This window comes from Spermophilus citellus (assembly GCF_964194105.1).
Source record: "Spermophilus citellus genome assembly, chromosome: 3".
In the NCBI taxonomy this organism is placed as follows: domain Eukaryota; kingdom Metazoa; phylum Chordata; class Mammalia; order Rodentia; family Sciuridae; genus Spermophilus; species Spermophilus citellus.
The window spans coordinates 202,273,546-202,298,689 of record NC_138184.1 but is presented as its reverse complement, the minus strand read 5'-3'; the positions used below and the strand labels follow the sequence as shown (position 1 = coordinate 202,298,689).

Genomic DNA, 25,144 nt, shown 5'->3' with positions numbered 1-25,144 from the left:
TTCTTCTTTAAGATTTCTTATAAGCCAGATTTTCTCTTCACATATCAGAGAATTAGAGTCTTATACTATTTATAATTTTAGGTATAAAACTTAAGATTATAAGAAATTGATTTACCAGACAGTTTGTTTATTTGCTTAATGACTGAGTTAGCAGTGTAATTTCTCCATTGTACAAGTACATTCATTGATGGAGGAGAATTATTTCATTCTGAGTTTAACATTACCTAAATGAAAACAAATGTACTTCAAATAAATTTTAAGTATTTAAATTTTGTGGAAGAACCCAAATAGGTAATGTGTCATACCAAAAATATTTTTGAATCTTTGTGATTCCATGGTCATCAGTCCTTTCTCTTCAAACAAACTTAACCTATAACTAAAGAGAGATAATCGGTTTAATAAATATTGTTTCTTCAATTACTATTGTTTTTATTATTGTTCAATTTCAGGAGCAAGCCATTGACAGAGAACATGAGAGAGATGTGTTCCAACAAGAAATACAGAAGTTAGAACAACAACTTAAGGTTGTACCTCGAATCCAGCCTGTTGGTGAACATCAAACTAGAGAGGTAAGAACTTTATTGGTATTGCCTACTTGTATCTTGAGTGTGAAGTAAGAGTTACATTATGAAAAACTTAAAAGTGAATAAGGTATAAATCTTAAAAATCAGGACATTGAATGCTACTTAAATGTGAGGAGGTCATTAACCCTAAAAAATGTTTATATTGGACTAGGGGTTATAGTTCATGGTAGAACACTTGCCTAGCATACCTGAAGTCCTGGATTTAATGCCAGCACCATCAAAAACAAAAAACAAAACATAAAAATGTTGTACTTAAATTTGGAATTATTTCCATCTTTATATATTTTCTAGTATTAAATAAACGTCTCTGCCTAGTTCTCTACTCCCATCCCAACTAAACTGATAATTCTCTGTAGTCACTCTTTACTAATTATTTCCCTTTCTCTTCTCTTTTACAGTCCACTACAATGAAGTTTCCAACATCTTTTTCTTGGAATTTTATACCCCTTAGTATATTTAAACTGTTCCTATGAAGATTACCCAAAGCCTCTTGGCTGTATCTAGTAATCACCTCTCTGTCTTTAATACTACTCAACCATTTAGAGACACTCATTACAGTCTTCTATAAGTATCTCCTTCTCTTGACTGCTGTGACACACCTACTGTAGAGTGTGGTCTCTCTCCTCCAGTATTTATTTGTCTTCTGCCTACCCAAAATAAATGAGGGGTACCTCATGACTTAGTCTTAGAGTCCTCGTTCTTCTGTTTTTACATTTTCTTCCCAGTCATCTGTAAATTGCCCCACAGATGTTCCTTTATTCCTAACATCTCTGTTGAACTCTGTACTTGAACTTTCAACTGCCTACTCCGTCTCCACATAGATTTCTCATTTTTAACATATCCAGGAATCATATTCTTGGTTCCTGAATAGCCTTTATCAAAAAGACAAGAATAAAATTATTCCTTCTTCATCTCAATAAATGTTGTGCCTTCTAAATCATCTTCTTTGCTAAGTTCTAGAATTCTTCCTCAGTCCCACTCCTTCTCAGCCCTGATCCCAAACCATTAATGGATCAGATTTATATTATATCTTTTTATTCTTTTCACCTTTATTCATTTCCCTGTGTCTTAGTTGTCATTATTATTTGCCTATATGTGTGAGGTAGCCTCCTGACCAGTCTCCCTGCTTCTACTCTGTCACTCCCACTGTCCATTTTCCTCATACAGAAAACTCTACATTTATTAAACAAATGCTACATGGGAAATATTATACATATTTATACGTATATCACTTATATATATTTCTAAAGATGGCTTATCCTGGTTATAAAGAGATTGTGCTTGAGATAAGGCAATCCCAGTGTGGATCATGGCTGTGCTGTGCTATGTAGTAGATGTGTGACAGTAACTAAGCTACTTAACCTTTTAAATCTATTTATTCATTTCTAAAATAAAGACAGTAATAGCTCCCACTGCATAGCAGTATTAGTGTGGCCCTTAGTTAACACTTAAATTCAACTACTATTATTTCTGAAAATAATTTTATTGCTGAAAATTATCTACAATTTCTAAGAAGTTTACTTGATTCATTTCTCTTAAAAGTACCTCAATGAAGTATAAAATGCCTATAAGTTCATTGTAATGAAATTTTAAATCTGCTAGAATAGCAGAAAAGTCATCATTCCCCTTGTTTGTAGTCATTGCCCTTATTTCTAACAAATGTATTTTTAGCTTTTGAAAAACAGTGACTTATTCATTGAAACTCAAAAGATAATTCAAGATCTAGAACTTTGACTGCCATTTTCTACTATATAATTTTTTAAAAAATATTTGAAAGTTGACCTATCTCATTCATGAAACTTTAAGGTATGTTTGAGTTTCCTCAGGAACATTGTGACCCATTTGTTCTCTGCTTACCCTGCCAGAACTAATCCCAGCTTCTGTTTTTCTGAAGACCCAAAAATTCCAACTGTGAAAACATTATAATATGCCATTTCATTGTACCTGTTTTATAGCCTTTTCTTATGAACTTAATCCAAAACTTAGTCAACCTATTATTCTCAGTAGCTTTATTACTGTTAAAATTTAATCCTGTAATTATAATTAAGCTTGCATTTTTTAATGTTCTGAATAATGATTGTCATTTTGTATAATTGCCTCCAAGTATTTCACTGAATAAAAGCAGTATTCTTTTATTTCTTACCATCACTTATCTTTTTAGGAACTTCCTCTCCCTCTTGATCAGAACTAATTTCATAAATTATCTTATTAATCCTTCCTGTATTCTTCTATCCCAGAGCCATTGAATTGAAGGCACTTGCATATCAGTCTTCAGGGATAAGTTCTGGGATGTGTCATCATTTATTTTGGATGCAGGAGAAACTATTAAGACACTAAATGTACAGCTCTCTCTTACCACCCATCCTCATCTCTATTCTGGGATGGTGCAATGTATAGATTGAAAGTGCTTTGTAAATAACTATTATCAAAAAGTAATTCATGAAAGATTTTTTTTCAGGTTATCTTACTTCACATTCTGAGAGCAAGTCAGTAAGTACTCTACAAATTTGCCATCTTTAAGGTCATAGGCCTTAGTATGATTGTACCATTACTAGATAATTCAACATTATTCAAAATGTGGTTTTCCCCTCTTCCTAGCTAAAGTCTTAGTCTTAAGAGAAAGAAATTTTTCTAAAAAGGGTTGAGCAAAAGCAATATTTGTTGTTTACTAGTGCTGCCTAGTTCTTATCAACTTGGGAACTATCAACCTTTGTTTGAGATAATAGTTGCTATCCTTATAAAAAATGAAATTAATATAGCATTTCAAAATGTTTTTTGAAAAAAAAATGATTTTTGAGATGAATTAAAAGTTATGAACTTTTCAAATTTTTAGATTTTTTTGTTTATTATATTTTCAGGTTGAACAGTTAACAAATGATCTAAAAGAAAAAACAGACAAGTGCAGTGAGCTGCTTCTATCAAAAGAACAGCTTCAGAGAGATGTACAAGAGAGGAATGAAGAAATTGAAAAGCTAGAGTTCAGAGTGAGAGAACTGGAACAAGCCTTACTTGTTAGCACAGACACTTTTCAAAAGGTGTGACATTTTGAGTTAACTTTATTAAGTGTTTTAATGAAGAAAAGTTTGATACACAAACATCAGAGCTTGAATAAGAAAGCTTGAGGGTGGGGGCAGATGGGAAAAAGCCTTCATTTTTATCTGAGAAATGCATTTTAAGTGTCAAAAGTTCCTGTTTAACTCTATGAATGTATTCAAGACTGAATATCTGTAACTTTTTGGTATTCACTAATGTAGAGTTTGTCCTCCTAACTGGTCAGAGAGAATTGCTACTTATCCAAAAGGAAACACGAACACACACACACACACACACACACACACACACACACTGAATAATCAGTATTTAATGTCTGAAAATTTGAGAACATTCTTATATATTTAAAGGTAGCAGACCAGAAACAATTTGGAGCCTTAGAAGCTAAAGCAGAATTGTCTCTAGAAGTGCAACTGCAAGCTGAGCGAGATGCTATCGACAGAAAAGAGAAAGAGGTAAGGACTTTTTTTTTTTCTTTCGTGTGTGTGTGTGTGTGTGTGTGTGTGTGTGTGTGTATTAGATGTAGATGGGCAAATATCTTTTGTTTTATTTACTTACATGGTTCTGAGGATTGAACCCAGTGCCTCACACATACTAGGCAAGCGCTCTACCACTTTATTTTTAAATGACAAAATATGTTTTGAGTTATTTTAAAATCAGTTACCTTGAAAATATCATTTGAACAAAATGAAGTTTGTGGTCTAAAACCAAAGTATAGACTTTCTCAATTCAGTGCCTAAATTGATCTTCAAGACAATAAACATGTGAACTGATAAGCTTATGAAGGAAGTTTATTCCAGGTTGAGAGGATAACTAGTGTGAGCACTTTGAAGCAAGAAGAAATTTAGAGAGGGAGAAAGGATAATTTAGCAGGTATGGGCTGAATGAAGAGGACAGTGGAGAAATGTAGTAGTTAGGACAAAAGGCAGCATCTCTTTTCTCCTGTTCGTGCTATGGGCATATCATCTACTGTGAATTTGGGTTTGCTTGCTTTCCTTTTTCTTTTTAAACTTTTCCCTGAGAATTGATAGTATTGTTTTACAACATATGAAGCTTGTGCTTAAAAGATTAATAATGAACTAGGAATGGGAATTTAGCTCAATGTGGGTTTGAATCTGCAGCACCACAAAATAATAATAACAAGAAAGTAACTATAAAGTTATCCTATGTTGCCCTTCTCCCTCCTTCTTAAAGAGAAGGATCCAATTAGGCATGGTGGTGCATGCCTGTAGTCCCTGCTTCTCAGGACTCTGAGGCAGGAGAATGAATCACTTGAGCCAAGGAGGTTAAGGTCAGCCTCGGCAACATAATAATACCCCTGTGAGAACAAGAAAAGAAAATTTACCTTTAGAGCTATAGTAATTTTAACTTTCTTTGTCTACTAATAGTTTTCCTAAAACATATAATACTCAACATTGTATAGTAATAAATAATTTTAAATGTTTAAAATGTTTTTAATTATGTTTTTGTCTCTTTCCATAGAATTTTTCTCAGAACATTTAAATTTATTTTAACAATTACTTATTTTGCTTAAATATCGTAGAAGTATTTGGTAATAAGTACTTGGAAATCTGTTTACAAAACTAATTTAGACATCAGCTAAAATGACGGTTCAGTGAATTTGTAGTTCAAAGAAGAAAAAAGGAATCCATAGAAATTACTATAGTTGAAATGATCCATGAGAAGGATCGTTTTCCCATTTTTATGTAACATCTGAGAAGTTCTTGTTTATTAAGTTTGGAGTTTTCATGGAAGCAGTGAGCACATTTTTTGTGTGTGTAACTATTTCTGTATATTTGAAAGGAATTAATACTTAATGATTTATCTTAAATACTGAATAATCTCCTCCCCCAAAAAATGAACCTTCACAACTGGATCTAAAAGTAGTGGTAGTTGATTAAGGATACTTGATGTAGCTTACTAGTTGTTTCTCTTCATTTGTGTGTGTGTTCTGGGGCTCAAAGGGCCTCACACAAGCATTCCATCGCTGAGTTATTTCCTTAGCCCTAATTCTATACATACATACACACACACACACACACACACACACACACACACACACACAGGTTTTTTTGTTTTTGTTTTTGTATTTTGAGATGGAAGCCATTAAGTATAGTGCCAGGCTGACTATAAACTCCAAATTACAGGGTTCAAGCAATCCTCTCACATCAGCTTCCTGAGTAGCTGGAACTACATTCATGTGCCACCATGCCCTATTATTTTTATTATCTTTTGAATGTAATATATATCTACTAACACCTTAATTTCCTGAATTAAGTTTCTAATAAACATCTACCTTTTACTCAGGATCATAGTACTAGTAGTACAGAACTATAAGAAACCATAGAGAGCATCTGTTAACTGACTTTCAGTTTTTGCAGATAGAGACCCAGAGCCAAAGATGTTGAGTGAATATATACAAATTAAAATAACAGCTGACCTTCATTTACTTGCTTTAAATAACTATAATGAGTATTCTATCAGAACTCACTCCCTTACCTATAACTGAATAATGAGAGGTATGAATGTAGAATTAAAGCATATGTCTTTTAATGAAAATAACTTAAGCATTCTATCCTGAAAACTAGGCAAATGTTTTCAGATGTCCTATTGAGTATAAACATAAAGATATCTTTATGTATCATTATAGTTGAGACGTTCAATACTCCTAAAACCTAGATTTGTATAAAACATTTTTTTGAAAGTTCATTAGACTATTTAGAAATGTGGGATGAATAAAAAGAAGAAAACAGCTTCTTATAGGAGAAGGAAATATTGTGGAGACAATAGTTATTTTGAGAAAAGGATCAGCAAGTTTTAGCTCTCTGTAGAACTAATGAGCTCTAGTTTACAGATAGCAATAGTAAATAATAGTTAACTTTGCTGAGGGCTGAGGGCTAGAAAGTATATTAAATGCCTTGTCCCATTAACCCTTAACACTCTCCCTGGGAATAGATTCTGTTCTAAAATCTCCTAATTTGCCAATGTGTGACCTGATCCTTAAGAGAGGTTAGTACTTAGTACAGACAGAAAGAACTGATTCTGGAACCCTATGATGCTATGATGCCAGAACACTGAATATATTTTGCTTGTTAGTGAAAAATGTTAAAGACTGTCATTCAGCATTTATTATTAAGCTGTTTCTGAATGTAGAGCACTTTTGTTCAGTTGTGAAATCAACACCAGACTTCAAGGAATATGCTATCTAATTAGTGGAATATATATAAGTTTTTTAACATTTTTTTTAAGTTGTTGATGGACCTTTATTTTATTTTTTGATTATATGTGGTGCTGAGAATTGAACACAGTGGCTCACACATGCCAGGCAAATGCTCTACCACTGAGCCACAACCCCAGCCCCTATACTTTTTTTTTTAAGAGAAAAAAACACTTAAAAAATAAAATAAAATAAGACTCAAATAGGTACAAATCAGTGTCATCCAGATAGTCTAGATATCAATTGGTAGATAAGTAAAACAAGTTTAAACCTTTCTAATGTTCTGGTTTGGGTGTTGTTATAAGACAGCCTGAAACTAGAGTCTGCTTGAATAACAAGAATGTTCCATAGTGTCATTTGGAGAAACTAAAGTCTGATGTGATGTCTAAAGTTCAGCTACTTAAAATAAAAAATGTTAGTACTTTAAACCAGTCCTTCTCTGCATATGAATCAGCTGGGGATCTTGTTAAAGTGCAGGTCTTTTTTTTTTTTTTTTAATCTTTTTTTTTTAAATTTTTAGTTGTAGAGAAACTAAATACCTTTTTTTTTTTTTTAATGTGGTGCTGAAGATCAAACCCTGTGCCTCACGCATGCTAGGCAAGCGCTCTACCACTGAGCCACAACCTCAGCTTCCAAAATGCAGATCTTGAGTGCAGCACAAGATTCTGTGCATCAAACGTGCTCTCACATGATGTCTATTCTGCTGCTCCAGAGACTACACTTTGAGTAGCAGGGCTTTTAAGACATAGAGCTAAGAATTTGACTATTAAGTGATATTACAAGGAAAAAAAAAAGGTCATGTGAGGTGGGGCAGCAATTTTGAACTTAAATAACTATGTGTATGTTGATTTTATAATACCTTGTCATTAAAATTTGTTATAGAAGAGAAGAATAGGTGTAAATACTGTCAGATAACTTTGAAGAAGATACAGTCATCACAATTTTCAATAAACTAACCTGGAAATTATATATGTACAACCACTAAATGTATTTTAGTGTCTACAGAGTTCAATATCAGTGTTACAAAAAAAATTTAAGTAGAGGTCTTAGACATTAGTTATTAGAAACAGGATAAATTATAGTTTAGGACTGGAACTCCCCAGGTTCAAAAGGTGGTTTCACCACATAGTAGACATGTGACCTCAGGACAAGTTACTCCTTGCTGTAACTCCCTTCCTCAGTTCTGAAATGGGGTTAATCATAGAATAGAGCTCCTAAGGTTGTTACAGGCTTTTTAAAAAATAACAATATATAAAGTACTTTGTACCCATGCCTAGCAGTAATTCTCTATAAATAATAGCCATTATTTAGTATTGATACCATTTCTGTTTAAGAAATATTAGGCTGATTTTTTTTCCTTGCTGATTTCTTTTTTTAGGCTGATTTTTAAGGCCTTGCCTTGCCTGTGCTAGAATGATTCTAATTATGTGATGTATCAGTATATAAGCAAGATATGCCCCTTTTCAACTTTAAGGCACTAAATGATTTAAAGTTGGCTCTGAGCCAGTTACTACTAAACACTGCTTCTGCATCTTAGGTTGCTGTTAATGCAACATTTTTGATCATCAAGTAAATATATGTTTATAAATTCATTTATTAAATATTAAGTAGCTGTGAAGCAGTGAGCTAAAGTGACTGCTAATGTCCTCAAACCCATTTTTTTAAATAGAGCAATAATTAGCTCTTAATATTCGTCATCAGGTTCATTTTTTTTTTGTATAACCATCAAAGAGGATTATTTTACTTTTATTACTAATAATCTATCTTCAAAAATTAAATTTCTGTTTTCCTATAAGGAAGAGCTCTCTGATTTTCTACTAAAATTATTTTGTTAACTTACTCTGCAATTCAGACCTAAGGATCTCTTGACCTTATTGTGTATCTCTGCTTCCATCTGCTTAATCAAACCACAAAGCAGCCAGGGCATTCAATGGATTATAATTAGATATTTGTGGGACTATATTAAGTTAGTTTTATTTGATACTAGAATAACTGAATTAATTCTACAATTTTTCTAAGCTTTTCAATAGCAACTAACTTAATTTTAACTGAATTTAACATAAGAGTTAGCATGTGGACTGCTCCTTTCTGTGACTCTTTCTGCTTATGGTAGAAAATGTTTTCTGGTGTCCTTCTTTAAGGTGTCTTCTAATTGCAGTGTGACAGGCACGGTGGCACACACCTATAATCCCACAACTCAGAAGTCTGAGGCAGGAAGATGCAAGTTTGAGGCCAGCCTCAGCAACTTAGCAAGACCCTAAGCAACTTACTTAGCATGACTCTATCTAAAAACTATAAAATGAAAAAAAGGGCTGGGGATGTGGTTCCATTATAAAGCTCCCTTGGGTTCAGTCCCCAGTGCCAAAACAAAAACAAAATAAACGAACCAAAAAACAAAAAAAAGAATGTGCAGTGTGAGCATGTCTAGGAACCATACAGGTATGGCTGGCTTAGAAAACCACTTTCCTTTATTCTTATGAATTAAGCATATGTACTTTGTAAAGCAAATACAACATTCTTTTTTTTAATTTTTTTTTAGTTGTAGTTGGACACAATATCTTTATTTTTATGTAGTACTGAGGATCGAACCCAGTGCCTCACATGTGCACAGCAGGCGCTCTACCACTGAGCTACAGCCCCAGCCCCAACATTCTTAATTCTATCTTGACAAACATCTGTGTAAAGTTTTTTTTCTTTACTTTTCATAATTTTGATATTAAAGATAACAAACTTAGAAGAACAACTAGAGCAATTTAGAGATGAGCTTGAAAATAAAAATGAAGAAGTTCAGCAACTAAATATGCAATTGGAAATACAGAAAAAGGAATCCACTACCCGTCTACAGGAACTTGAACAAGAAAATAAATTATTCAAGGTAAGTATTTTAGAAAATATTTTTTCTATAAAGAGATAATAAGTTTTGCTCCTATGTAGTTATAATAAACATTTACTAAGTCCAGATCTAAATAATACTCACTCGAAGAACACTAGCAAGCAAATAGATTTGCATGGAACTTATTTTCTGTTCATAATTAAATTTTTGAGATCTTTTATGAAAATATTTTAAGAATTATTGATCTACATTATGTCTAATTTTTTTTACTTGTACATTGTAGGAAATGTATTTTTTATAAGACTTAATTGAAACAATGTTGTGAAAAATGCCATGTCATGAATACATCCAACTATGATGGTTATTTTTGTCACTAGGATGAAATGGAGAAATTGAGATTTGCCATGAAGGATCCTGAGGCTATCTCTACTCATGACCAGCATATGCTATTTGGGAAATTTGCTCAAATAATACAGGAAAAAGAGGTAGAAATTGATCGATTAAATGAGCAAATTAGAGACTTTCATCAACAAATTAGACTTACAACAGATAACAAGGTATACTCATTTAAAATTGGTTATTATCTGAAATCTAATATAGTTAAATAGAGTAATTAGCTTTGGATGCCATCTGTTATAGACTTAATTCAGTATTTTATCCTTTCCAATAAAATGTACTAATGTTGACATTTTCCTAATAGAGAATCAAATACTAAAAGTATAAGCCACTTATGTTTAATAGAACTTCCAGAATGATGTTCTAAATAAGGTCTTTGTTTGATGTGATAAGGGAGGTGTTGGTCTATATTGTTGGTCTATTATTGTAACATAATGTGTCTGACAAGCATACAGCTTTTGTGCCTGATCATCTTTAAGTTTTTACCCTAAAATAAAACAAAATTTTAAAATATGAATACATACTTTTCTGTGTTTCCCTTTTTCATTAACTAATAGGATTTTGAAGAAAAAAATGAACTAATAAGGGATCTTGAAGCCCAAATAGAATGTCTGAAGAGTGATCAAGAACGTTTGAAGAAAAATAGAGAAGAAGAAACAGACAAGCTCAATGAAGTGATTGAAAAACTTCAGGAGGAATTGTCGTATATTGAACAGAATATGTTGGTGGATACCAGTTCCCCCTCAGAACAAGAGGACAGCTTGAAACATCAGTTAGAAAAGGTTATAGCTGAAAAGCTGGCTTTGGAACAGCAAGTAGAAATCACTAATGAAGAAATGGCCTTCACAAAAAATGTACTTAAAGAAACCAATTTTAAAATGGATCAGCTAACACAAGAATTAGTCAACTTGAAGAGAGAACATGACCCTAAGGAAAAAATCCAAAGTATACCAGATGAAAGTGTTAGCATGACTATAGATGATATCAGCAAAGACCAACCCGAACTGGAAGTAATCCATATTGAAGATGTTCTTAAACCCCCTGAGAACAAGATGTATCTCAGATCTTTTGAAGAAAGCACCAAAGTTTGCAGAAATTTGGAAACAAAACTGCTACAGCTTGAGAGCTCTGTTAGCGCAAAGGACTTAGAACTTATCCAGTGTTATAAACAAATAGAAGACATAAAAGAACAAGGCCAATCTGAAACAGAAATGCTTCAGAAGAAGATCGTAAACCTACAGAAAGTACTTGAGGAGAAAGTAGCTGCTGCTCTTGTAAGTCAAGTCCAACTTGAGGCAGTTCAGGAATATGTGAAATTCTATCAAGATAAAGGAGTAGCTTCATCAGAACTTGAAAAGGAAAATATGCAGAATTTAAATCAAATAACAGAAAACAAGATGGAGTCAGATATGTCTGCATTAACCTTGAGAATATCAGACTTAGAAAGACAAGTGATTGAAATGCATACTACTTTGATTTCAAAAAAAGAACAAGTAGAAACTGCAGAGAAAAATGCTTTGGAAAAAGAAAAGAAGCAGATAGAACTGCAGAAGTTATTGGAGGACAGTAAGAAAAAACTTGAAGGAAAAGAAAGGAAAAGAAGCCCTCACGGAGATTTTGTTCTCAAGGTTAGTTTTATATTTGAGTTTTTCACATAAAATACCCTAAGAAACTCTTTTTTTTTTTTTCCTTTGCTTATTAAGCTGATTGGTAATTTACTAAGTCAAACAGTTCTGCTGACACCTACCAATTTATACATAATGGGATTTTATTAAAAAAATCATACTGTTCTTAAAGAACTTTAGACAAACTAAAGAATTTGTTTGAGCAAAAAGTGCTACATGCATTGTGCAACACTCAGAACCAGAAGAGATTCAAACAGTTTCACTGTGCAACAGTGGGTGGTATTTAGAGGCAGAACTCACAAATAAAATTCAGAAATTGCTTGATTGGTCATGGCTAGACCTTGTTTGGATGTGATTTGATTGGTTGATTGCCTATGATTGGCTGAAACATAGTTGCCTACTATCATTGGCTGAGACTTAGTAGTTGATTATACTCTGTTCATTTGATTTCCTACCAAGTTACATTGCAGACAAGTAACATTTCTTACACAGAAACTCAAGGTATAGAGACCAGATTAAATTTAACACTATAGGGTCATTTTATTATCACTAGAATAATGGGCCCAAATTATATTTTGTGATCTTCAAACATCTTTATTCAATCAGGGTTGTCATTAATTAGAACAGTTCAAATAAATATGGAAACATTAAATTTAGCAAATGTCCTCTAGAATTTCTGTGGATATTTTCCCCCTTAATGTACCTCTACTAAGTATGTTATGTCATCATCTCTTTTAAGTACCATAGTGCACCCCATAATCATCACCACCACAATAATGTATATTCATGAGTATTCTATACATTCTAATCTTGCACCGAAGACAGTTTATTAATAGATGATTTTTAATTAATACCAGCACAATTTTTTTTTTTTTTGGTTGGGGGAGAGCTTCATAAAATGGTCATACCACAATTTTGCAAAAACAATTTTGGCATAAAATCTGTGAAAGTTACGTAGGTGAGATACAATTATAAAAATATCAAAATATATTCATATTGAATTAATATGAGTAACAAGTTATTAGCTTGGCAAATTTTATGCCTCATAATAGATTTTATTCTTCTTAGGAAAAATTTGTAACTGGCCTAAGTCTACTTACAAGATCAGAAATTGCAGTTATTTCTTAGTGTATGACAGACATGACAAAGACTTTTTTCCTTCAAGTTCCCTCACTTAATAAACTTACAATTTCAAGTACCAGAATTTCAGTCTTACCTACCCCAGAAGATTAATTGATACATTGGGATTTTATGTCTACTTAATTTATATTGGCAAAGGATAATAATTTCATTCACTATACTTCTTCTTCCTAGCTCATTGGAATTGCATATTACTGTAGGTAATAATTATTAAAATATTAATATAACTTTTTAGGTATAACTTATAATAATTATCTTTGAGCTCATATCTTTTGAGGAAAGTAATATAAATATGAAACTTTTGAGTGGCACAAAGAATACTTTTATCAATAATTTATAAATGTTTTATATATATATATATATATATATATATATATATATATATATATATATATATATATATATATTAATGGCATGATTTGTCTTTCATTCCCAGAAAATCTTTCTTATTTCCTTAAGAATACAAAATGATAGTTCTTAAAATGTTTCACTATTTGTTGAAAGAGCATTTATCACTAAAACCCCTAGGCAGTCAGTCTTGGAAAAGCTTCATTAGAATGTGTAAATGCTTTGAACTTAGCTTTTTTTTTTTTAAATGGTGTATTTCTTATGTTTTCTACTGTTATCCAGACAACTACTGAGTTAATAAATGCCAGTGGAGAAAGTGGATTTTTTGAAGAACTTGAGGCTCTTAGAATCGAGTTGGTGGCTACCAAAGAAGAACTTGCCACTTTCAAAGAAAGGACAGAAAAACTTCAAAAAGAGCTTTTGGTAAGACAAGTAACATAACTCCTAATTCATTCATTTCTACCCATCTTAATTCCCTTTCAAAATGTCCTACAGAAACAAGTCCAGAGCCATAACTTAAACTAAATTTACAAGTCTTTTTGAAAAATTCCATTGTTATAAATCTATTCACCATCTCCTTGCTTGTTTTGCTAGGAATCTTTATATTAGAAGAATGCTTTTAATCTCTAGTCTTTTAGTAAAGGAAGCGAAAAACTGCTGTTAAAGAGAACTTAAATCCCTTGAGAAACAAAAGTAAAGGCTAATAAAATTATTTCAATTTTGTAGTAACCTGTGACCATACATACATGCGAAAGTATATATGTATTACAGTTTCCAAAGTGTTTTTCCTATTATTCTGAGGCAAGTGAACATATAAATGAAATTATACTCTTTCCCTCTCCACTTTAAGTTCTTCATTTGATGTGCAAGATTTTCAACTTAATTTATCTGTGTTTCAGGTAAAAGAGACAAATATGGCATCTCTTCAGAGAGATTTAAGCCAAGTTAAGAATCAACTTGATGAGGAAAAAAAGAAATTATCCCACTTCTTAATAAAAGAGGATAAGTCTGAAGTACCAACAAACAGAAACATCTGCTTAGAGCCACTTCCTATTGAAGTAGGTAAAAACACTGCATCCCAAACGGACCAAATACTCAAGGTCAACATGAGCAACCAGACTCCACAAATTCTTGTTAAAAATGCAGGAATTCAAATTGATGTACAGACTAGCTGTTCCTCAGAAAAAGTCTCTGAAATAATTAGGCAATTTACTGAAAGAATTGAACACATACAAGAACTTCATGCCGCTGAAATTTTGGATATGGAATCCAGACATATTTCAGAAACTGAAACTTTAAAGAGGGAACATTATGTTGCTGTTGAGTTACTGACAGAGGAGTGTGGTACATTGAAGGCAGTGATACAGTGTCTGAGACCTAAAGAGGTATTTATTTTGTTGTTGTCATGTGGGGGGAGTTTCCACTGTTGTCAACAATCTGTTTTTAAGCAAAAATTTTAAAAGAAATTTGGGAAATATCTCTTCTTTATACTATTAGAATTTAAATTTCCCCATTGTATTAGATAATAGAGTTCTTATGTAAATTTGCAACTTGTTATGGTTCCTTAAATAATAACTATCTCTTCTTACTATGGTAATATCCATAAGGAAAAAATTATAGACTTGTTATAAATCATAGATAGTTTCATTTCAAGTATGCTTAGATTGAGTTTTTTTCTTTTTCTTTCCTTTTTTTTTTTTTCTTTTTACAGCATTATAACAGCAAAATAGTTCCTTGGGTTCTGTTTTTATTAAAACAAAAATATTTATGTATGTTGTTTCTTTTTTCTAATTAGGGATCCTTGATTCCTGAACTAACGTATTCTAATGCTTACCAAACTAGAGAAATATATTCCAGTGGTAAGTTATATAAAATTCTGGAATGTTTATAGTATTTGATTAAAACGTGTTATTTTTGTTTGGAGAGGGTATGTTTTTTTATTTTTGTGTGTTTGTTTGTTTAACAACAAATGATTGTTTTCTTTATTTTAGATTCTGGATCAGACTGGAGTCAGGGAGTTTATCTTACAGAAAATCAGGGATTTGACACAGCATCAGAAGGACGAGGAGAAGAAGGTGAAAATTTAACAGAATCATTTCCAAAGAAAATAAAGGTACTAAAAGATAAATATTACTGAAACATAATATATTTTAATAAACTTAGCCTGTATAATTTCTATGTTGAACATAGTAGTTTATTTAAAGTTATATACTGGATCTCTGAAAAAACTGTATAGCAAGAAAGATTGAAGGAAGGGAGAGAGAGAGGGAGAAAATATGCTGCCCTCCACTCCCTCCTTTCTTCCAGGATTAGTGAGTGACCAGATCTTTTTGTCAATTCTCTGTTAACTAGATATTGAGGAAAAAGGATGTTGGAAGTAGCATCCCTGGTTGCTCAAACAAAGTCTAGTACAGTCTACCCATCAAATAGAAGCAAAGAGTAGCACTCACCTCATGCTTCAAATGAAAACAGGCTAAAATAAATGACTTAAAAGAAAAAAAAAATCCATGAGAATCTATTTCATTTTATTCCCATATTCCACAGATAATAAAATACAATATATTAAATAATTATGTTATGAAGATTTAAAAAAATAATTTTTATTATTGGTGTTTTTGTTTGCCAAAATTATAAAAGCAGTCTCAAGGAATGGAAGTTTTTCTCACAGTATTTCTTTTGGTCAAATCAATGGCTAATCATTAAATCTGGGAAGAGTACATTAGCTAAACTGAAGGAACTTAAGAGATGAAAGCTATGGAAATCATAGACCATCTATTGCAATTGACTTAGCTCTCCACAGGAAGAAGGCATTTAGTAAAGGTGCCTGGAGTTTCTTTTCTGCAGTTGCTTTTCTAAATCTATTTTGCTTCATACTGCTATATTGCTTAATATTTATTTTTCTTTGTAGCTCTCATTTTTTCAGTATTTGGAGGAGTTGTCATAACTTTGGCTTTTGGATTTTGGTTTCTAGGGATTACTGAGAGCTGTTCATAATGAGGGCATGCAGGTGCTTTCTCTTACTGAGTCACCATGTGGTGATGGAGAAGATCATTCTATTCAACAGGTTTCAGAATTTTGGCTAGAAGAGAGAAGAGCTTACCTTAATATCATCTCATCTCTTAAGGATTTAATTACCAAAATACAAGTGCAAAGGGAATCTGAGGTACCCAAAGAATATTATATTCTATGTAGCATTGTTATTTTTAATGACAATAATGAACTTTGTAAATTAAATTCTTTTTTATATGAATTTTCACATAAATTATTGTATGTATTTTTGAGTCTGAAAATACATACGTTCTTTTAAATACCTATTTTGGTTAGTGGAATGTTTTAAAAACATGCTTATTTGAAACCTAACTTTTGTTATTTGTACTCTGCTAGGTTTATGATAATTCTCAATCTCATGAGAGCCTCCCGGACTGGCGAGGGGAATTTCTACTTGCTCTCCAACATGTTTTCTTAAAGGAGCACAATGTTTTGCTAGCTGCATTTCAGACTGAACTGACAGCTCTAGGTACTAAAGATGCAGTTGGATTATTAAAGTGTTTGGAACAGCGAATACAAGAACAGGTATCAAAACAAAATTTTATTTTAAAGAATACTATTTTTAATAGTAATAAGAAAATCAGTTGCTGATTTGTTTTAGAGTCTTAATTTAAGTATGAAGATTAGCATTTTTAACAGGGGCCACTAGGAGTATTAAGGAGAAGAACATTACCTTTTGTCTTATATTAGAAAGTAAGAAAAACTTAAAATTAATGAGATAGTCCTCAAACGTGGAAAGTTAAAAAGAGCAGTAAAACCTAAAGAAAAGAGAAGGAATAAGATACAGTCACTTCTCATTATTTGCAGTAGTTATATTTTATAAACCTACAAGGAGTCATTGCTCCTGTGGGAAATACAGGAATAGATTACTGCAAGCCTCAATCACAATATTTTCATCAACCAGTCAATACATGATCTTATTTTCTGTGTGGTTGTGTTTAAAGAAATCTTATATGGGGAGGGGAGAAGAGATGTATCTCAGTGGTAGAATGCTTGCCTAGCATACTCTTGGCCCTGGGCTCAGTACTCAGTGCCATTAAAAAAAGAAAAAAAAATACTTTCTGTGTTGTATATTATTCATTAATGTTTAACACGGCAAAGAGCAATCATACAGAAGCTTATCTAACACAATTTTCTCCTTAAAGCACGTCACAGATTTCTTGCACTTAGGAACACCAAGCCCTTCACTTGTGGGCCATTTAAAACCATGAAATCACAAATAAAAAGCACAATATGGAAAAACAAGTTACTAAACAGGACATTTGTGTACAATATGAGAGCTAAAATACAAAGGTAGAGTATGCCCTTGTTTAACTCAGCCAGGAACATGTGCATGAGGAAATTTAAATTTTTTACTACTCTAACTATGTCTGACAAAGCAATACAAGTATTGATTTGAGGGTTACAAAAACTTTTTATCAAGTAGACAAATCTGAAAACACAGGATCCATTAATAATGAGGATTAACTATAATAAAGTATAACCAGTACAATATAGAGGATAAAACATTAAAAATTGGTTCCTTGAAAATGCTAATAAGAAAATCTTTTCTGGAGAATTCATTATGATTTTTAAATGTTATAAATGAAGATGAGATCATAATTAAACATGCAACAAATAAAATAACAAAATATTATAAATTATTTTATTTATAAAAATAAAAAAATTGAGGTGAAATTTTAAAAAAATCACTTATCAAAATTCATGCAGGAAGAAATAAAATACCTGAAAAGACCTACAACAGAATCAAATCAGTAGTTAAAAATCTTCTCACAGGGCTGGGGTTGCAACTCAGTGTACATTGATGTATTAGATCCTTAGCACCACATATAAATAAATTAATTAATTAAAGGTTTTTGGGCTGGGGATGTGGCTCAAGCGGTAGCGCGCTCGCCTGGCATGCGTGCGGCCCGGGTTCGATCCTCAGCACCACATACAAACAAAGATATTGTGTCCGCCGAGAACTAAAAAATAAATATTAAAAATTCTTTCTCTCTCTCTCTCTCTCTCCCCCCCCCTCTCACTCTCTCTTTAAAAAAAAAAAAAATTAAAGGTTTTGTGTCCATCTACAACTAAAACAAATTTTTTTTAAATCTTCTCACAATACTTAGTACCCAGGACTTGTTTTTTTTAAATATATTATCCATTAAAAAGAATTAGGAATCCTTTTGAATCTGGTGATTCCAAGAATAGAGTAGGAAGACAATAAGGTAAACCTGGAATCCCTCATTTTGCCAGCATGTAAAGAATTATTCAAAGAAATAAGGGAATATGTCAGAAGGTCACAGAAGCCTGTTGAAGATTCCCTCACTGGCCAAAGTTAGAAAATTAAAAGATCAAACAAAATGAAAGTGACAGATTTTAAAGTTAAGAGTAAAATAAGAATTCATGAGCTCATATAGATGGATATATATTATCACAGTTGAATGCCAGCTATTAAATGTAGAAGGAACAAAGGAATTATAAGATCATACTTTATTCAACAATATAGTAATGATCAATTCAGCAATAATCAACAGTGGATGCTAAAACTAATGTGAAAAAGTTGATAAGAAAAGTAAAATTCCTAAAAGAGCATTTTTAACTACAAAAGGAAAAACAGTAACTTTACACTGGAGAAACCTTGCAAACCCCACCCAAATGATCAGAATCAATATTACCAGTAATGAGGAAAGAAAGACATCAAGTACTTCCTAATACGAAGGAATTAATTTGTTGTACTTCTATGAAATGCATAATCAGAATCCACTTGGGAAAATATGAGACCACAACCAACTGAGACCACCATGCATCTATTAGACTGGGCACAATAAAAAATAGTGACTCCACCAAGTGCTGGTAAAGAGGGAGAGAAACTGCATGTCACATACATTGCTGGTAAGCAGTGTAAAGTAGGACTGCTACTCTGGAAACTAAATCTGGCAGTGTCTTGTAAAGGTAAACGTACATCTGTTACACAGCCTAGCAGTCACACTTGTAGATATTTAATCAACAGAAATGAAAACTTGTGTCTATTTATGAACCTATTTATGAATGTTCACAGTAATTTTCTTTGTAATAATCAAATACTTGAAACAACCCAGATGTCTTCCAGTAAGTGAATGGATGGAGAAACTGTGATATATTCATACAATGAAATACTATTCAACAATTAAAAAAGGAACAATCAATACCCTAAACTTCCTGTGTGTTATGTAACTTCTAAAAATGACAAAATTATAGTGATAGAGAACATATCAGTAGTTGCCAGAGGTTAGGATTAGGGAGAGAGGGTAGGACTACAGAGTAGTCTCCGTGGTGATTGAAATAATTTGTACCCTTATTGTGGTACATATATATGAACCTGTTCAAGTGATGAAATTTCATAGTACAGTATGCCAAGAGAAAAAATGAGTACATGTAAACAAATGAAATTTTATTAAAACCTATAGTTTAAATAGAATTTTATCCATGTCAGTTTCTTAGTTTTGATAATGTGCTCTGATTATATAAGCTATTATTGGGGAAAGCTGGCTGAACCCCTCAAGTACTTTGACTTACATTAGTCCAAAAAAGTTTTTTTAAATTAATGGACATGTAACAAAATAACCTGTCTGTACTCTTTAAAAAATTTAAGATCACAAAAGACAAAGGAATGAATCACTTTTTTTTTTCTTAAAGAACTTTTGGCAAAATTTGAATAAACTCTCTATACCAGATAATATTATGATAAGTTAATTACTCTTTTGATCATTGTACTGCAGTTATGTAAAAGAATGCTCTTATTTTTAGGAAATACACTACAGTATTTAGAGGTAAAGAAGCATCTATCTGCAAGAAATCTTCCCACATTTTAGACAAGAAAAATAATGAAATTTTTAAAAGAAAAAAACTTTAGCATGTGTGATTCATTTATTCTTCAGACTTCTGGTTGTTAATTTTATTATCTTTACAACTCTCTTCACTTGATTTTTTCTTTTCCTTTGTTACAAAAAGGGTATTGAATATCAAGCAGCTATGGAATATCTCCAAAAAATAGACAGAAGAAGCTTATTATCTGAAATTGAAGTACTACGTGCTCAAATTAATGACAAGAAAATGACCTTGAAAAGAGAACAAGAAAATGATAAACCAAACCTAGGTATGTTACAAAACAGACTCATATAATTACACAAATGGGTGAAAATATTTCACTTTACATTATTATTACTCAGTTAAAACATTTCCTTTTAGTGGTATTGATTTCTCATTTTCATAACATTAATTATATTAATTACTGTAGTGGCTAGAGGATTGTCAAATTGGTTTTAAACAACTGTATCTAATTTTAAATACAGTAGCCTTACCTTGACCAAGTTAAACAAATTAATTTCATGGTCTCTTTTTGTTTGTTTGTTTGTTTTAATTAGTTATACATGACAGTAGAATTCATTTATGCACTTTGATATATCATGCATAGATGGGATATAATTTCTCATTTTTCTGAGTATACATGTTGAAGAATCATATTGGTCATGTAGTCACATATATACATACAGTAATAATATCTGTTTCATTCTACTATCTTTCCTATCCCCAAATTTCCTCCCCTCTTCTCCCATCACTTCCCTCTACCTAATCTAAGGTAACCCTATTCTTTCCTACTAACCCCCACCTTATTGTGAATTAGCATTCACAAATTAGAGAAAACATTTGGCCTTTAGTTTTATGGGATTGGCTTATTTTGCTTACCATGATATTCTCCTACTCCAACCATATTCTGGCAAATGCCATAATTTCACTCTTCTTTAAAGCTCTGAGTAATATTCCATTGAGTATATATACCACATTTTCTTTATCCATTCATCTGTTGATTGACACCTAGGTTGGTTCCATAGATAAGCTATTGTGAATTGAGCTGCTATAAACATTGATACAGCTGCACCACTATAGTGTGCTGATTTTAAGTCCTTTGGGTATATAAACCAAGGAATGGGGTAGCTGGGTCAAAGGGTGGTTCCATTCCCAGTTTTCTGAGGAATCTCCATACTGCTTTCCATAGTGGTTGCACCAATTTGCAGTCCCTCCAGCAATGTATGAGTGTATGCCTTTTCCACCACATCCTCGCCAACATTTGTTGTTGCCTGTATTCTTGATGATTGATTGCCATTCTGACAGGAGTAAGATGAAATCTTAGAGTAGTTTTGATTTGCATTTCTCTAATTGCTAGAGATGTTGAACTCTCTTAAAGCTGTACATTAAGAAAGGTGTTTTACATACTAGAGGATAACTACCTAAAGGAAAAGGAAATCCATAATGAAAGTAGCCATTTCTTTTTTAATCCCTCTTTTTAAAAATTTAACTATAACAACATACAGAAAAGTGAACAATTCAACTCTTCAGTATGACATTATTTTTTTAAATTTTTTTAATATTTATTTTTTAGTTGTAGTTGGACTTAATACATTTTTTTAAATTTATTTATTTTTATGTGGTGCTGAGGATTGAACCCAGGGACTCGCACATGCTAGGCGAGCACTCTACTGCTGAGCCACAACTCCAGCCCCAGTATAACATTATTATATGAATGTCTGTGGAGGAGACATTGCTTGTGTTAAGAAGTAGAACATTGCCCACATCCTAAAGCCACCCCCTCTTTAGTAACTTAGAGGTTATCCTGATTTTTCTTTAGTTTTATTACTAATTTATATATTCCAAAATCATATATGTTAGTTTTTCTATTTTTGAACTTTATCTGTATATTTTATGTCTTGCTTCTGTCACCTTCCTGAATTATCCCAACTTACTGCATTTATCTATAGTTCATTTTTGTTACCATATAGAATTCTCTTGTTTGGATATTCTACAACTTAAATAATATTTCATTCTGTGGTTGATTAGATTTGGATTGTTTCTGCTTTTTAGCTATTAGAGTCAATGCTGTTGTGGACACTGTTGCAAAGTGTTTCTGATGCAATTGTACTTATGTCTTTCTAGGAGTGAAATTGCTGGGTCATAGGATTCATATCTTTAAATTTATTAGAGAACACCAAACTATTTTAAAGAGTAGTTTTGTTAGGGGCTGCGGTTGTGGCTCACAGGTAGAGTGCTCACCTAGCACATTGGAGGCTCTGGGTTTGATCCTCAGCACCACATAAAAATAAATAAAATAAAGATATTGTGCCCAACTACAACTAAAAAATAAATATTTTTTTAAAAAGTAGTTTTGTCAATTTGTGCATGCACTAGCAGTATGTGAGAGTTATGTTATATACAACTTTGCCAACTTTCCAATCCGTTTGGTGTGCAGTACATAATTGTAGTTTTAATTGATTTTAATTATTCAAGTGGCTTAGTGCTTTTTCATATGATTATCAACTATTTGGATTATTGTTTTTGTGATACGCTTGCTTGGATCTTTTCCCCACTTTCTGATAAAAGTCTATTTAATTTAACTATAAATGGAAATCGTTATTAAATTCTTATCGTATCTATTGAGGACACATGCATCTTTAGTAACTGTTTCATGTAGTGATGATAGAAACACCTGTGCTTTTGCAGACTTTAAAATCACAACACAGGCTCAAAATTTGTCATTGAAAAGCTGAATCATGTTAAAATTCTTCAGAGAAAACAGGTATAATAAGTTAAATTAAACATATCCCTGTAGACAAAGGCTTAATTGAAAAGTTTTAAAGGTAATTAATATTGTTTATATAGAATGCTATTGAAGTCTTATCTCTGTAGATTCATGTTTATATGTGTAAATTATTAACCTCTACCCCTAAGAAATAGTTTTAAAAGCTAAATTAACATGATTATCATCTAAAGTCAATGTTATGTCCTTCTTGTAATATCATTCTTACTAATTGTAATGTCTATTGATGAACTTTGCTAGAATTTTAAGTAAAAACTTTTCTTATTAAATATGTAGTGTTACATATTTATGGTGGGATAGAAAAACAAGAGAGTAAAAATCACATCTTGAGTCACATAAATCCTAAAATAATGACTATTTAACACCCAAGTAAATATGTCTACAGACCTTTTCAATGTCCATATGTACATAAGTATATTTTTTGTCATAAAAACAGGATCCTGATGCATATTTTGTAACCTGTTCTTATTTAACATGTATAAGATTTTAGTTTGGGGATTGAACTCAACCACTGAGCCCTCTTTTATATTTTATATAAAGACAGAGTCTCACTGAGTTGCTTAGCACCTCACCATTCCTGAGGCTGGCTTTGAACTCATGATCCTCCTGCGCCACTAGGATTACAGGCTTGCACCACACACCTGGCCGAGATTTAAATTTTTGAGTTTGTTTTCATTGTAACAAATGTGTATTATGGAGTTTTTGTTCATTTTTATTGAAAAAAACGAGATCTCAACTGGAGTTTGGACTTCCATTTCTGGAACAATTATAAAAGTAAAGTTCCTAAGGACTGTCTGCAAAGAGAGGCTGAACAAAAGAAGCAACCATTATAGTCATAGATACATGAATGACTCCTACAAGTACTATGTGCGATTTTCAAAAGTTCTTGGAGGGCTGGGGTTGTGGCTAACTGTGTGAGGCACTGGGTTCAATCCCCAGTACCACATAAAAATAAGTAAATAAAAGTATTGTGTCCATCTACAACTAAAATTAATAAATAAAGAAATTGGTTTTTTTTATTTTTTTATATATTTTAGTTTTAGGTGGACACAATATCTTTGTTTTTACATTTACGTGGTGCTGAGGATAAAACCCAGTGCCTCATGCATGCTAGGCAAGCACTCTACCACTGAGCCACAACCCCAGCCCCTGTTGTTAAACTTTTATTATTTTCATAAATACTTCTGAAATCTTGGCCACTACCACTATGAGGAAAACATGCATAAAGTTTATTTGTATTAAACTTTGGGGACTGTAATCCTTTCATGATTGCTTTGCAGTTATCTCCTATGCTACAAATCAGTTCTTATCAATAAAATATTTATAAACCAAATAGGAGTTACTAGGTTAAATTATAAATATTGATCATTTTTTCTTTAGAACTTTTGGAATATACTGTGCAGCAGAAGCAGTCTCAAATTCTGGAGATGCAAGTGGAGCTCAGCAATATGAAAGACAAAGCAAGTGAACTTCAAGAACACCTGAGTTCAGAAAAAATGGTAGTTGCTGAACTAAAAAATGAACTTGCGCAAACGGAATCGGAACTTGAAACAACACTCAAGGCACAGCATAAGCATCTAAAGGAATTAGAAGCATTCAGGTATACCACACTTCCTTATTATAAACGTGTATTAGTGAAGGAATTGGAGTAAATTTGTCATAAATATTATGCAGATATTATAAAAATAAAATACATGTTGTTTAAGTAGCATGTGATTTTGTTATTCATAGGAAAAAACTACAGTAGAGGGTGAAAATCCCCAATTTTTCCAAATTATAAGTTTAAGATTGTTTTGGCCCAATCTGTATTGTGGCCCTCAGTTCTATTTGAGACTTGTATAAGATATACTTGTGATCTTTATTTTACCTGCAGCCAATATGAACTTAACCTTTATGATCTCAATATGTTTCAGAATTTAGTTAGCTAAAATACACAGGATTTGAAGATGTAACGCTTATGAAAAGGATATATTTGTTGGTGTAAATACTAAGGTATTTCATTTGTAAAAATGCATGACAATTCCCATGTTCAGTAAAAGACAAGGGAAATGTTTTGTTAATATTCTTTTCTAGAAACAGATTGGATAATTGTTACATTGGTAAATAATGGTAGTTTTACTACTAGGAACAGGTAGTTTGAAATAAACCACAGTTAATCCTTAATCTCTAAATAGTTTATATTTTTCTATTAGGTAGTTTATAATATGCCTCAGCCCTTTAGTGAAAATGTTGCCTGTTTCTCTCAATACATAGAATAGTTTTATGAAAGTTCATTTATTCATTTTA

The 25,144-nt window shown here is 32.1% G+C and overlaps 1 protein-coding gene across 1 annotated transcript in view; it reads left to right on the top strand.

Annotated features, from left to right (window-relative positions):
• The window catches only part of AKAP9 (A-kinase anchoring protein 9), a 142,540-nt gene that overhangs the window by 97,062 nt on the left and 20,334 nt on the right, over nt 1-25,144 (top strand). The window contains exons 23-36 of the mRNA XM_081288423.1: nt 450-569; nt 3,443-3,619; nt 3,986-4,090; nt 9,575-9,727; nt 10,063-10,242; nt 10,639-11,709; nt 13,477-13,617; nt 14,094-14,579; nt 14,990-15,053; nt 15,186-15,307; nt 16,166-16,357; nt 16,579-16,767; nt 20,218-20,362; nt 24,239-24,458. Of these exons, the coding sequence (XP_081144549.1) occupies nt 450-569; nt 3,443-3,619; nt 3,986-4,090; nt 9,575-9,727; nt 10,063-10,242; nt 10,639-11,709; nt 13,477-13,617; nt 14,094-14,579; nt 14,990-15,053; nt 15,186-15,307; nt 16,166-16,357; nt 16,579-16,767; nt 20,218-20,362; nt 24,239-24,458 (3,365 nt within the window). The remainder of the gene's footprint in view (nt 1-449; nt 570-3,442; nt 3,620-3,985; nt 4,091-9,574; nt 9,728-10,062; nt 10,243-10,638; nt 11,710-13,476; nt 13,618-14,093; nt 14,580-14,989; nt 15,054-15,185; nt 15,308-16,165; nt 16,358-16,578; nt 16,768-20,217; nt 20,363-24,238; nt 24,459-25,144) is intronic.